Genomic DNA, 16,222 nt, shown 5'->3' on the forward strand with positions numbered 1-16,222 from the left:
GACCTTGAGATACCCCCAATAGCCGAGTTGATCAAGGGAACAAGACGACCCCGCGTACAGCTTGAGCGATCAAACATACGCACTGTCCAAGAGCAGCGCACGGTACCTAGCGCTACATGTACCTCTGCTCCTCAATGTGCACCTTCATAGCACTGGGTCAGGTCTTCAGTCTTCACACGATGTGTACAAAGGAAGGCAGGGGCTACTAGAAATTTGTTGTAGCTTGGAGTTTCAGGGTTGGACAAGCTTAAACTGTAGTCTAGACACGGTCTCTAAGGCAAAGCTCACGCAGAGAGCGAGAGTGTACTGCATAATTACTTCAAGTTCATTCTCACTCTTCACATTTGAAATCTACGTCTAGATCCTCAGCAGTACTACACACTGTATAGTGTATACTGCTGCTCTGAGAAAGGACATTGAAGCAGTTCAGCCTAAAGTACCATGGCTAGAACATACCATGGATATAACATCCCATGGATATAACATACCATAGATGTAACATACCATAGATATAACATACCATGGATATAACATACCATGGATATAACATACCATAGATGTAACATACCATAGATATAACATACCATGGATATAACATACCATGGATACAGTCAGACCTCGCTTATCCGGTCCTCGTTTATCCGGATCCCTCGCCATCCGGAAGAAAATAGTTGGTTACAAATGTACAGCATATGCCATGCTTACATACAGTATGTGTGTTCGATTATCCGGTTCCCTCGCCTATCCGGATATTTTTGTGGAAAACGGATGTGTGCGGTTATGCGAGGTCTGACTGTATAACATACCATAGATGTAATTATACCACGGATATAACATACCATGGATATAACATACCATGGATATAACATACCATGGATATAACATACCATGGATATCCAGTCAGACCTCACTTAACCGCACACATCGCAAAAATTATCCGGATAGGCGAGGGAACAGGATAACCGGGGATAAAAGAGGACCGGATAAGCGAGGTCTGACTGTAACAACATTCTCTCCTCCTCTTCTCCTCCATACACTAGCTCAGCCAATACATGACTACCCGGCTCTTCTCCTCCATACACTAGCTCAGCCAATACAGGACTACCCGGCTCTTCTCCTCCATACACTAGCTCAGCCAATACAGGACTACCCGGCTCTTCTCCTCCATACACTAGCTCAGCCAATACATGACTACCCGGCTCTTCTCCTCCATACACTAGCTCAGCCAATACAGGACTACCCGGCTCTTCTCCTCCATACACTAGCTCAGCCAATACAGGACTACCCGGCTCTTCTCCTCCATACACTAGCTCAGCCAATACAGGACTACCCGGCTCTTCTCCTCCATACACTAGCTCAGCCAATACAGGACTACCCGGCTCTTCTCCTCCATACACTAGCTCAGCCAATACAGGACTACCCGGCTCTTCTCCTCCTTACACTAGCTCAGCCAATACATGACTACCCGGCTCTTCTCCTCCATACACTAGCTCAGCCAATACAGGACTACCCGGCTCTTCTCCTCCATACACTAGCTCAGCCAATACAGGACTACCCGGCTCTTCTCCTCCTTACACTAGCTCAGCCAATACATGACTACCCGGCTCTTCTCCTCCATACACTAGCTCAGCCAATACAGGACTACCCGGCTCTTCTCCTCCATACACTAGCTCAGCCAATACAGGACTACCCGGCCTCGGTAGCCATTACACATACCAATAATTACAAACAATGAAGGTATGAAGCGCATGGAGGAGAAGAGAAGGAGAGAGATTGTTGCATTCTTGAACAGCCGAACGGTACGGTTCACACTTTATGGATATGGTTATACTCATAACATACTATTTTTGAGGATCCTACACTACACTATACCATTCATTTGACTATGGATATAAAGTACCTGGGGAAAATATCTGTCAGTATCTACAGCTTGTAGTCATGTTGCTGGTGTGTGAGGTCGACCAGAGAGCGCGTTTGGTGGAGATGGAATTACTTTATTGATGAACAGGCCGAAAGCTGCTGGTTACCCTTTGAGAACAAGTAGCTGGGCTATTACATAACTACATTTCACAGCTCATGTTAGCCTGAGTTAGACTGAGTTTTCAGCATCCCTAGGAACACCACCACCCTGTAAAGATCCCTAGCAACACCACCACCCTGCAAAGATCCCTAGCAACACCACCACCCTGCAAAGATCCCTAGTGTAGCAAGAAGGACCCATGAGTGTGTGTGATCCCCGGTAGCCTAATCGGTAGGGCACTGTCCCGGAAAGACAGGGGTGCTGGGTTCGAATCCCGCTCGTGGATCCTTCTTTTGCAACACTAGGAACACCACCACCCTGCAAAGATCCCTAGCAACACCACCACCCTGCAAAGATCCCTAGCAACACCACCACCCTGCAAAGATCCCTAGCAACACCACCACCCAGCAAAGATCCCTAGCAACACCACCACCCTGCAAAGATCCCTAGCAACACCACCACCCTGCAAAGATCCCTAGCAACACCACCACCCTGCAAAGATCCCTAGCAACACCACCACCCAGCAAAGATCAAGGCGCAGATACAGCTCCTAAAGCTGCTTTACTACTTGGGCAACAAAGCACAGATTGTTATGTCCCTTGAAGGTACGATTATAAATTATAATGAACTGCTTGGGTATGCATTGATTCTTGAAGGGTGGTGGCGTTCCAACGGATGCGGAAAACTCGGCCTCTAGCCAAGCCTGACGCGAACCATAATTTTTTTGGGGGGTTCATGGAGGGTTTGGGGGGTGCATAGAGGGTTTTGGGGGGTGCATAGAGGGTTTTGGGGGGGGGGGTGCATAGAGGGTTTGAAAGACGGGGACTTACTTGGTCATTTCCACCACATCTTCCAGCATGTACTCCTGCACTGGGAATGCAGTCCCAGGTACATGGACACTGGGACAGTTGTCTGCACACACGTACGCACACGCACACACATACACACGCACACACACACATACACATGCACACACACACATACACATGCACACGCGCACACACATGAATAAAGCAGAAAATACAGAGTAAAATAGCTATGAACAAAATTAAACTCGCGCTCATGTCAAACAACAAAGCAGCACAGGTTTTGTTTCCAGAACGTTTTCTTGTCACATTCATCAATGGAATCTCGTGACTGAAAGAAAATGGACCAACAAAAGGATATAATTATAAGCTTTGGGTTGACTATTCACAAAATACAGAGTGCGTGGACACAAACAGACTGGACTCAAAATACAGAGTGCGTGGACACAAACAGACTGGACTCAAAATACAGAGTGCGTGGACACAAACAGACTGGACTCAAAATACAGAGTGCGTGGACACAAACAGACTGGACTCAAAATACATCACGGAGCGATTCGATTTCTCCTCCAGCAGTCTGAGCAGCTACTCCCAGATCAAGAAAGAAGCACCTGTAACCACCCGGGCATGTGACCCGTTTGAATATTGCCGTTTGGTAAGTCGTTCAACAGCCAAGCAGATAGCTGTCAAGCCCAAGAACAATGTGACACTTTCACCCGCCAGACCATCAGGTGTGAATACAAACTACTACTAGTAAACCCCAAGAATGTGGAACTCCACTATCAGTGCTGCCCTGACAGAATGTCAAGTTGACGCCTCTTTTAATTATTATGCAATGCACATTGTACACGTATGATCACACGTAACCTGGAGCTGTGCTGAACAAATGATTTCCCCATTTGATCCTGAACAAACTAGTGAAAGGAAACACGTGTGATGCATTGACACTCAGTACAAATGTCAGAAAAATCCCTCGGCCTCGGGTGAGCTGCATAACACCATTACACCACTATCATCCTCTACTGATGAGCTCAAAGGAGCGAAACAGGAGGGGAACAGCTGTCTGGAGGCGTAACAAGTATCTGTCAATGGAAGTGTCCTTGCTGTGCTGGTGTGTTTTATGCTTCGTACATTGGTTCGGCAGAGAGCGCATGGTGATTACGGGTTGAGAATGGAGCAAATTAAAATGCAGTCAACTTGAAACATTCTGTTGGGAGAGCACTGTATGCGGGAGTTGCACACGCTTGGCCAGTCTTGGGGGTTATGCACACTCTTGACCAGTCTTGGGGGTTATGCACACTCTTGATCAGTCTTGGGGGTTATGCACACTCTTGACCAGTCTTGGGGGTTATGCACACTCTTGACCAGTCTTGGGGGTTATGCACACTCTTGATCAGTCTTGGGGGTTATGCACACTCTTGACCAGTCCTGGGGGTTATGCACACTCTTGACCAGTCTTGGGGGTTATGCACACTCTTGACCAGTCTTGGGGGTTATGTACACTCTTGACCAGTCTTGGGGGTTATGCACACTCTTGACCAGTCTTGGGGGTTATGCACACTCTTGACCAGTCTTGGGGGTTATGCACACTCTTGGCCAGACTTGGGGGTTATGCATACTCTTGACCAGTCTTGGGGGTTATGCACACTCTTGACCAGTCTTGGGGGTTATGCACACTTGTACTTTTGATGTTACTTACAGAAGTACTGTGAAAACAGTTCTTGATTTAGAGTGGCACTCATCAACACCAGCTTCAGGTCAGGCCTGAGAGAGAGAGAGAGAGAGAGAGAGAGAGAGAGAGAGAGAGAGAGAGAGAGAGAGAGAGAGAGAGAGAGAGAGAGAGAGAGAGAGAGAGAGAGAGAGAGAGAGAGAGAGAGAGAGAGAGAGAGAGAGAGAGAGAGAGAGAGAGAGAGAGAGAGAGAGAGAGAGAGAGAGAGAGAGAGAGAGAGAGAGAGAGAGAGAGAGAGAGAGAGAGAGAGAGAGAGAGAGAGAGAGAGAGAGAGAGAGAGAGAGAGAGAGAGAGAGAGAGAGAGAGATGAAGAGAGAAAGAGAGACACACATACACACATACTCATACCCATCGCTGAAGCGATGATAGTGAACAAGCTATGTCAAAACTGGTACGACCATGGCCGTACCTGTCATACCAGTGGCACCGGCCCTGAAGGCGATCATTGGTCCCTGACAGGACAACTGGAACCCAAGATGGAAGAGCACTTTTCTAGTCAAACTATCCTGATTTCTCACCGGCGTGGTAATAACTGCTTGATGATGATCATGAGAAAGTCTGAGTTGATGTTTCTCTCGTGGATCTCATCCAACACTAGATGGCTGCACCGTTGAAGAGTTCTGTAAAAGCACAGACATGCACACACGGATGTAGGCACGCACACATATACACATACACACATACACACATATACACATACACACACAGAGCCACACCCGGGATACTGTAAAAGCAGACATTTTCGACGGTGTTTTATTTTCGGTAACTTCGGTGCTGAAATTTTTACCGAAAATAAAACGCAACGAAAATTTCGGTATAGTACCAGTACACTTACCTGGAAAGCGGGTTTACCGAAAATTTCCCTCCACCGAACTGCCGATTTTGGAGAATACCGAAATTATTACACCACCGAAAATTTCCGCTTTTACAGAAATTTCTGCTTTTACAGTACGTCATTGGCCCTACTCACAGGTAGGAACTAGTACAAGTTTTGCAACGCAAATTTCTCAGCTGCACAACATCATTCACGGTGCTGCACCCGTTCAAAAGTAACATTTCCATCGTCACACCACACAACAAGGGTACTACTAGCAATATCAAATCCTACACAACAAGGGCACTACTAGCAATACCAAATCCTACACAACAAGGGTACTACTAGCAATACCAAATCCTACACAACAAGGGCACTACTAGCAATATCAAATCCTACACAACAAGGGCACTACTAGCAATATCAAATCCTACACAACAAGGGCACTACTAGCAATATCAAATCCTACACAACAAGGGCACTACTAGCAATAACAAATCCTACACAACAAGGGCACTACTAGCAATATCAAATCCTACACAACAAGGGCACTACTAGCAATACCAAATCCTACACAACAAGGGCACTACTAGCAATAACAAATCCTACACAACAAGGGCACTACTAGCAATATCAAATCCTACAGACCAAGGGTACTACTAGCAATACCAAATCCTACACAACAAGGGTACTACTAGCAATACCAAATCCTACAGCCGTGCATCGTGAAATCAAAAGTTAGCCAGGCACAGCCCATATGAATATAGGGCCATGAAAGGACATAGGGCAATGGCTTCTCTTTACTCAGCCGCTGGATTTTATCAAGAATGGCTGTCCCAAGCTAGCTGGCAAAATGAGGGAAATCACCTCACAATAAACTGATTGAACTCGGACATGTGTTAGAGCTAGGTGTCAGGTCATTGAATGTCTCAGTAGGCAGTTAGTTTTGTGCTCAGTCATCACACTTTTCGAATGCTTATAATCTTCAATATCATGTGACGGTAGTAGACAGTTTCTCATACAGTAAAACCTGACAAGGAGACCACGTGTCCAAGAAGACCACTCGGATAAGGTGACCACCTGTCCAAGAAGACCACTGAAACCAGGCCAAGGGATGCTACTTATATCCAGTAGAATGACCCTGGATAAGGAGACCACCTGGTAACAGAGACCACGTTTTGCAGGTCCCATGAGTGGTCGTCTGAAGACAGGTTATACTGTAACACATACCCAAACTGATGCTTGGGAGAATGAAGTGTCGCCAACCATGCATCGACTAGGCGCCAGGCACGAACTGATGGTGGTGGTGGTGAGAAGGAGAGCTCTGTGCTAGAACTTTGCAGCTTAGAGAGCGTGTGTGGGCAGGCGTGTGTTTACCACCATATTTATCAACCAAACTGATGCTTGTCATACTAAGCAACATGCTACTTACGAGTCTGAAATGAGCCATCTGAGAACAACACCGGTAGTGCAGTATGTGATACTACCTCTCTCCCGCGGCAGTGCACTATACAGACATACAATGTAGTCAAAATGAAAATACCAACAAAACACATTCATCAGTTTGAAGGGAATGAAAACAGGGGAAACGTCTGGGGAAACAATTCACTATCACAGTATCATATTATTACAGGGTGCGACAGAGCGCTCGGCCATTGAATACGTATTAGTGAAACAGCTGTCTGAAGTGTCCTCGAAGTTGTGATGGTTGTGTGCAGGAGGGTCTAGTCGGCTAAGAGCGCAGTGTAACGGTGGAGTTGTGATGGTTGTGTGCAGGAGGGTCTAGTCGGCTAAGAGCGCAGTGTAATGGTGGAGGTGACGGGTCTAGTCGGCTAAGAGCGCAATGTAATGGTGGAGGTGACGGGTCTAGTCGGCTAAGAGCGCAGTGTAATGGTGGAGGTGACGGGTCTAGTTGGCTAAGAGCGCAGTGTAATGGTGGAGGTGACGGGTCTAGTTGGCTAAGAGCGCAGTGTAATGGTGGAGGTGACTCAACATTATCACAGTATCAATATCATTACACCAAGACTCATTCCAGGGACCTTCCCGATGAGCCAGTGATGCTCTAACCACTGAGGTATGGTGTAGTGTCTTCAAAGTAGCTTAGACTCACGGCTGGACATGCCCTGGCTGCATAGACCATTGAGTGGGCGTGCCCTGGCTGCATAGACCCAAGGCTGGACATGCCCTGGCTGCATAGACCATTGAGTGGGCGTGCCCTGGCTGCATAGACCCAAGGCTGGACATGCTCTGGCTGCATAGACCATTGAGTGGGCGTGCCCTGGCTGCATAGACCCAAAGCTGGATATGCCCTGGCTGCATAGACCCAAGGCTGGATATGCTGCATAGACCCAAGGCTGAATATGCCCTGGCTGCATAGACCCAAGGCTGGATATACCCTGGCTCCATAGACCCAAGGCTGGATATGCCCTGGCTGCATAGACCCAAGGCTGGACATGCCATGGTCGCATAGATCCAAGGCTGGATACCAGCATAATCTGGGAATGTGCTACGTAGCTACAGGGAACACATCTATACAATGCTGCAACAAACATGGTGGGTGCATAGCGGTGACAAACCTGTCAAGACGAATCTGATATCCAACACTGGCACCACCGACTGGGTCACAACGCTCCTCGGCAACACGATTAGCAACCTACGCCAAGCATACACGCATGTACACACACGTACACGTACACACACGTACACACATACACAAATGTTGTGCATGCTTCAGCATGCTGACAAGGTCCATCAGCCCTGAGAGCATAATCAAATAGACAATTGAATGGCTACACACAGCATACTAGAGTCAAACCTCGTTAGTACGAACACTGATACGGCGAACTTTCCATTAGTACGAACTATGGCCAATCCTATGGTTGGCCAGGCATCAATTCAAGTCAAAATTATTCGTTTACGACGAACTTCTGTACAGCGAACTTTCGCGAAGACGAACTATTTTCAAGTGTGATTTGAACAAAGTCAGTGTGGTCATGTACATGTAGTACGAACTTTCGGTCCACGAGCGTGCGCGTGCGCTGGCTGCCTTTTTTCTTCTTCTTTTTTTCAATAGTCGAGGTCATATTGTACGTACAGTGCAAATTGTTTTCAAGCGTGTTTTGAACAAATCAATCAGTGCGTTGTACGAACTTTCGACACAGTCGTGATTCATTGCACTGTGTCATTGTACTTACCTGTTTCTGGCTTATGCTAAGAATAACATGCTTCCCATGTACCACAGCATGCACCTTCACGTAAATACAATCCATCTGATATGCATATCGATTTTTTGTCAGATCTGGATAAGAAGAACTCCCGATAAGACAAACAAATTTGTTCAGTCCCTTGAAGTTCGTCCTAACCAGGTTTGACTGTACTAACATTTTAGCTGTGTAAAAAAAGATTTAAGATTCCAATACATGCCCATCATATGATTCCAATACATGCCCATCATATGATTCCAATACATGCCCATCATATGATTCCAATACAGCAAGTTGTAATAGTAATAGTCTTTTCATGTAACCCGACAAGACCACACGATGCTTGCAGACAACAACAGGATGGTGATCAGACAGCTGTTCTACATGGCACACTGCACATTACTCTCAAATACGCCAGCCAGCACTGTTCCCAAATATGGCAGGCAGCACTGTTCCAAGTAATTAGTTACACAGGATCGTACTCACTACCCATATACCTGTAGCGTAAAGTACCGCCAGAGCGCCCCACCATCTCATCCTTTCGTGGTCGTATTGTGGAGGTGGTCTGCTGTCTGTAGGTCATACGACATGAACCTTGTACACATATCGCACGTTTTGCAGTCAATCCGTACCTTCGCGCGGACACAAGCTCCACACAAAACCCTGCCAAGCGTGACCTTAGTACACAAGGTTCTCACATCGTACAAACTTCGTTGCACTCTGCCATACGATTTTCCTTTCTCTGGCTGTAATATCAAGGTGGGGCGCTCTCGCGAGACGGGGCGCTCTCGCGGTACTTTACGGTACTAGTAGATGGTACACACTTCCACACAGCATGTTACATGTACTTACAGAGATTGCACTGATTCTCCTTGGCTGTGTGCAGATGACGTTACATTGAGATCCTTTGCCATTCAGGATAGCATCATCCAGAATATACTGACAAAGCTACAAACACACACGCATACACACACGCACGTACACACACACGCACGTACACACACACACGTACACACACACACACACGTACACACACATATACACACGTACACACCCACACACATGTACACACACACGTACACACACACACACACGTACACACACACACACGTACACACACATTATTATACGAGCCAACCAACAGACAGCACTACGCCGGGGTTCATCCAGGCATTCCTCATTCCCCTGGGCATTTCTCAGTACAACCACTGATCCAAGTTAAAATACAGAGTTACATAGTTAGAACAAGCGAGGTGTTGCCTGTCGCAGGCCACATCAGTATTAGCTGCAAGTGCACAGCAGGTTACAGACTACATGCATGACATAGTGGGTACTGGGGCAACGTAATGAACTAGACAGAGCAACTCCATAGTGTTATCATCAACTGATAGGGCAGCTGGCTGGCTCGCTGAGTCGGCAAGGGCAATGTAAACATGTAGACTATTTCACAAATCATTCATTCATTGTACATGTACAACAACAACGGAGAGAGAGAGAGAGAGAGAGAGAGAGAGAGAGAGAGAGAGAGAGAGAGAGAGAGAGAGAGAGAGAGAGAGAGACCGCTTTGATAAGACACAGTACTGTACCTGAGTGGTCTTTCCACAGCCAGTGTCACCGCTAACAACACTGATCTGATTGTTACGAATGGTCTCCAGCAGTTTCTACAATAACGACAACAACGACGACAACAACAACAACAACAACAACAACAACAACAACAACAACAACAACAACAACAACAACAACAACAACAACAACAACAACAACAACAACAACAACAACAACAACAACAACAACAACAACAGCAACAACAACAACAGCAACAACAGCAACAACAACACACATGATGCATAGTGACAAGAACGTATCAGAGAGCCGAGAGACAGAGAGAGAGCATGAAGAGAATAATAGCAAAGATCTCAAGCACTGGAGATATTGCAGCAGCAATGCACCAGCAAGTCAATGCCCAGCTGCTGCTGCTGCTGCTGCTTGTCAAACTCTCTCCTCGATGTTTTCTTGATAGTCATAAACAATAGTAGCTATTTTAACTAGGGTTATCTAATACCAAGTACAGTATTGTAATCGATTGGCTGGTCCAGTGTGCCAGTTTTGCACTTTGGGTCGGATTCCAGTGAGCGCAACTGTACTACACGGAGAAAAGGCACCGGTACGAGTGGCCATCTCCAGTAAAGACGTGACAATGAATCTACATGTAGGACTTACCTCTCGAGCAGCGTGGGTTGGCAGCTTATGACGAGTAGCCTATCAGAAGGGACGGACACACACACACACACACACGAGCATACACACACACGCGCACACAAACACGCATGCATGTGTGCGGCTATAAAACGGTGTATGCGGGAAGAAACCCAACATCTACCAGTAAACACAAACATACGTGTATGTTACATTAAATTCGAAATACATGCTACAATGTGGCATTCTTGTACTATTTGCAGGAGCATTGCAATGCAATATCCAGTACCATACACTATGCTGGCTAATGCCATCATCCCATGATCTGTCAGCAAATGCTCCATTACGACCCACTCGCATGTTATCATGTGTTCCCTATCGCATCCAGGCAGTTGTTGAGTACAGGGTTAGGCTCATATCTGGTACAATCTAGACCAAGCCACGTACCATCAGCTGACAAAGGCTGTCGGAACATGACCGAGACAACACGTGTGTGAAAGTGCCAATGACAATTACTAGTACATTGTACGTACCCGCAAGTTCAAATAGGCCCGTGTAGTCTGTTTGGCCAGCAGTTCCTGCTTCAGTGTCTCGTCAAGGGCTTCGTTACCAATGCGAATATCCATCGAGCGGCCCCATTGGCCGTAACCACTTCGTGGAGACTGTCGCCCATCGCTCGCAGCCCCTACCAACAACACACATACACATATAAACACAGTCGGTTTACCTGACAACTGGCTTGGATGTTAGCACTTTAAGGAGACTGTTTGAGAAGTAATACTCATGTCGACAGTCACACGGTGTCAACTATCAATGAACAAGGGACAGTGTACAGACACACGGTGTCAACTATCAATGAACAAGGGACAATGTACAGACACACGGTGTCAACTATCAATGAACAAGGGACAGTGTACAGACACACGGTGTCAACTATCAATGAACAAGGGACGGTGTACAGACACACGGTGTCAACTATCAATGAACAAGGGACAATGTACAGACACACGGTGTCAACTATCAATGAACAAGGGACAGTGTACAGACACACGGTGTCAACTATCAATGAACAAGGGACGGTGTACAGACACACGGTGTCAACTATCAATGAACAAGGGACAGTGTACAGACACACGGTGTCAACTATCAATGAACAAGGGACAATGTACAGACACACAGTGTCAACTATCAATGAACAAGGGACAGTGTACAGACACACGGTGTCAACTATCAATGAACAAGGGACAGTGTACAGACACATGTGTCATGTAGAAATAGCATACATATGCACAGAACACAGTCACTACATGTGCCAATACAACACTACATGTGCCAATACAACACTAAGTGTGCACACACACACACACACACACACACACACACACACACACACACACACACACGCACGCACGCACGCACGCACGCACGCACGCACGCACACACACACACACACACACACATACACACACACACACACACACACACACACACACACGTATGCCAAGCCGTGGTGTGTGACCAGCTACCAAATGATTTCCCTCAAAATGTTCAGAGTAGGAACGCAAGAGGAGGCTAACAAGAGACAGCTAGGTGCCAAAGGAGTGGGAGGGGGAGCGGTCTCCAAACAAACAAAAAACTAGACGAAGCTCACACGTTCAGCACTTCTGTGAAAGACAGGAGTTCTGCGCAATAGGGGAAGTCCCCCCTACTGGTCGATCGATGCAACAGACCAAGATAGACATTATCCACCTACCTGTGGTGTTACCATCCTTAGCCGACTCATCACCGCACATAGCTTGGATTTCTTTATCATAATCTGGCTCCTCGATTTCAATCTTGAAACTCTCCTCCTTCATGCTCTCCCCAAGGTCATCTACGATCTCCTCAGATCCAAAGTCGGTAAGATCTATGACTTCGACTTCGGGTACTACGACAGCCTCCTCCTCCTCGTCATCGTCATCGTTCAGCAAGGTTTCTTGCCACGGTATGACAGGTCCCGTTGCTACACTCGCAGTCGTGTGATCACTATCGGCGACTACTTTCGGAGAGTAGCGGGTCGCTTCTTCGTCGTCGCTGCTGCTGTCCCAGAGATTAATGGCTGGCGGTGGTGATGACTGTGTCCGAGTAGGACTGGAGCTGCGCCTTCTTGGCGTCGACATGGCCTCTCCCTTGAGAGTCACGGAGGAAGAGCGGAGAACCTCGTTGACCGTCTTGTGGTCCAGCGCCATAGGCTGATCGACATGCTGTCACGGAAATAGCAAAGAGATGAAGAATGACATGCATGTACGCACGCAAACGCACGCAAACGCACACATACACACACACACACATACACACACACGCACGCACACACACACACACACACACACACACACACACACACACACACACACACACACACACCAACACACAAGTCTCAACAAATGGTGCACAGGCAACAGCGGCAAATTCCCAGTAGCGTCACTAGGCCGCAACCCCTGTAAGAAGGCGATCCTATGGTAGTCCACCTTTCCACCTGTCTGTATGTCTGTCTGTCTGTAGGATTCCAACAAGACCCAGCTAAGCTGCACAGGATAAACTCCCAGCATTGCTATATCGTCTTACATCTCAACACATCAGGAAACTTCAAACTTTCACGTTAATCAACTCAACATTGTACTCGTTGCTACGATGAGGTTCAGTTTTGTCAAATATCGTGCTGCACATCAACCTTCTGCTGAATCGTGTCGGAGCAACCGGGAAAATGCGCTCTTCCCCGTGGCGGCAGCAGGACAAACACTACACCATGTATACACTCAGTAAAAAGGAATGTTGGAGTCACCGGTTCAAAATATCCCGTTGCACAACGACGTTCTGTTGGGCCACACCTGATCATCGGGGGGAAATCCCCCTACCAATTCAATACGGCAGCAGTGGAAATAACGCTATGTTGTACAGTGTACACATGTTCATTAAGGAAACGCTGGAGTCGAGGGTTCAATCCAACCAACACTTCATTCGATATCGTTTCTGGGGCCCATGTAGGCAATGGCCACAGAACTAGGAAGAGAAAACCACTTTTTGGTAACATTTTTTTGTAAAAGAAATGTTCCCCTCAATTCTAGGGGCATGTTTGATTGGTAGGCCCGGATTGGGATCCAAATCCAGATCTCAGATCCGTCGGATCCTTCAGAGTCAACCAAACACTTTATTTTGGACCTTGGCTGTTGCCATGTTGAAGAAGTAATAAAATGGCGCTCACAGGTCAAAAGGGTCAAAGTTGTACTCATCGCGCGCGCGCGCGCGTCGTACGAAAAGTCAACAAGAGTACCGTAAAAGTCCGTAAAATAAGTACGTATTTACTTTCGAATTTAGTGACCACACCCGTACTAACTTTCGGGCGGGTACTGACTTTCAAGCACGAACTAACTTTCGGACCTGACTTGTGTGTAGTGGAGAAGTCATTTTCATGTCGATGTACATGCTACGTGCTGGATGTGCGCACCGTACCGGTATTTATTTCGAGCAGTATGTTTATCAGGCTTGAATTGACTTCAACAGACAGAGCCTAAGGGCCGGGTTCCACTGCGGCTCCGCTGCTCGTCTTTCGCGGCTTGAAACGTCATCATTACCATAGTGACCGCGGCTCGAGCTGGAGCAGCGAGTCCGCGGCTCACCGCGAGCTTTTGCTACGATTCTTTGACCAAAAACTGCGAGCCGCGGTTGCGGCTCGACCTGTTTCCCGTACTTTGCATTGTTTTGTACGCCAGAATTTTAAAATTCAAATTTTAATTCGTTGCGCAGGCCAGAACACGAGGATTTGTTTGATTTCGCGCGCGCGCAGGCAGGTGAAACGTCATCAAAAAGTGTGGACCACGACCGCGGTACCGCGAATGGCGAGTGACAGTGGAACCGCGCTGCTCCGCTGCATGCAGTCAAGTGCCGCGGAGCAGCGGAGCCGCGGAGCCGCAGTGGAACCCGGCCCTAAAGAATGAAGGGGTATTTCTTTCGGGCAGGTACTTATTTACGGACTTTTACGGTATCTCGATCCACGTGTGTGCGTACCACAATGTGTACAAACATGATTTTACCCGCCGCATACGCACAAAGGTCACATTTGGATCTGTTGGATCCAGCCAACCCTGCTCCCAGAGGTGGGTTGACCGGATTCAAATCCAAAGGGTCCGGATCCGGATTCAACCAATCGAAAGGGTGCGAATCCAGTGGATCCGGTTGATCTGGATCCCGATCCTACCAATCGAACATGCCCTTATTGACCAATAGAGCAAAGTTAGAACTAGTTCAACGTTCAACTGTTTACAAACACAGGGTTCAGATCTTACTTTCTTCTTCTTCCCGCCATCGGCATCCCGTTTTCCTCCTCCGCGGCCACGGTGCAGCTTAGCATAGTAGAGACCAATCTCGCGTCCCTTCAGTCCTGGTGGGTGTCCACCGCCTCGTCCTCGACCTCGTCCACCCCGACTATACCCACCAGCACCGTCGTCGTCTCTCCTGGCACCTCCGCCGCTGTGCTTGTGGCCTCCTCGTCTGCTTCCAAACCCATCGTCTACTACCCTCGGGTAGGCACGGTGTTCTTCATAGCCATCGTCAAAGTAGTCAGACTGTTGACCCATAGCCTCTCTTCTCCGGCCACCGCCACGCTGCTGACCAGGGTGACGGAATTGGCCGCCGTGTTCCAGGTCGTCATCTTGCCATCGTCCTCTTCCCCTGCCACGGCCTCTTCTCCCGCGTGCCCGAGGAGCGTCCAACCACTGTCCGTGTCCGTCGTCCAAACCGCTCATGTCAGAGTAGGGCCGTGCCGCTCCAAACCCACTGGCTGTGCTGGCATTGCTAGAGAGAGCACCAGCACCAGCACCAGCACCTGTAGCGCTGTATGAACCACTACTGCTAGTTGCACTGGTCGCAGCAGCACTGCCACTGTTGTACGGGGAGAATCCCAAGTCCAGTCTGGGTGGACCAGTTCCACTACCGCCGCCCCTGGCTTGCATTGCTAAGATGAAATAGGCCCTACTGGGCGTCGTGTAGCCTTCCCTTGCTCTAAGCAAGCATTTCACTCTCAGCATTCAACAGTAGTATTTCCGCAGTGACAAGAACTGGCACGACAATGTCGCTGCAGCTCCACGCACTCGAATGCTTCAAGTTCAAACGTTTTCGAGGAGTGATGCAGTTTACAAAACTGCTGATTTTCAATATCTAATCTTATCCTATACAGATGCATAAAAATTGCATCATGATCATGAACGGTAGGACATGTCGACAGTGAGCATACAGATGCCTACACTGTGAGTGTGACAAACTTACTTACTTAGACCAGAACAAGGCAATTCTGATCTCTCCCTCGTCCCACGAACCAAAAATGGAAACTGCATAAGCAGAAAGACTGAAATGTCTGTGAAATGAAAATTGAAAATCCAAAAAGTTTTGAATGGGTCGTGACATGATCATATGATG

The 16,222-nt window shown here is 47.6% G+C and overlaps 1 protein-coding gene across 1 annotated transcript in view; it reads right to left on the reverse strand.

Moving 5' to 3' along the window:
- LOC135818623 (ATP-dependent DNA/RNA helicase DHX36-like) overlaps positions 1-16,156 on the reverse strand; it is a 39,866-nt gene extending 23,710 nt beyond the window's left edge. Inside the window, exons 1-11 of the mRNA XM_065332010.1 lie at positions 15,094-16,156; positions 12,525-13,014; positions 11,305-11,456; positions 10,796-10,834; positions 10,159-10,233; positions 9,425-9,520; positions 7,946-8,022; positions 6,802-6,876; positions 5,074-5,175; positions 4,526-4,590; positions 2,851-2,932 (exon numbers count right to left, since the gene is read on the reverse strand). Of these exons, the coding sequence (XP_065188082.1) occupies positions 2,851-2,932; positions 4,526-4,590; positions 5,074-5,175; positions 6,802-6,876; positions 7,946-8,022; positions 9,425-9,520; positions 10,159-10,233; positions 10,796-10,834; positions 11,305-11,456; positions 12,525-13,014; positions 15,094-15,834 (1,994 nt within the window). The 5' untranslated portion in view covers positions 15,835-16,156. The remainder of the gene's footprint in view (positions 1-2,850; positions 2,933-4,525; positions 4,591-5,073; positions 5,176-6,801; positions 6,877-7,945; positions 8,023-9,424; positions 9,521-10,158; positions 10,234-10,795; positions 10,835-11,304; positions 11,457-12,524; positions 13,015-15,093) is intronic.
- Between the last annotated feature and the right edge of the window lie 66 nt (positions 16,157-16,222).

Source organism: Sycon ciliatum, chromosome 5, assembly GCF_964019385.1.
Source record: "Sycon ciliatum chromosome 5, ocSycCili1.1, whole genome shotgun sequence".
In the NCBI taxonomy this organism is placed as follows: domain Eukaryota; kingdom Metazoa; phylum Porifera; class Calcarea; order Leucosolenida; family Sycettidae; genus Sycon; species Sycon ciliatum.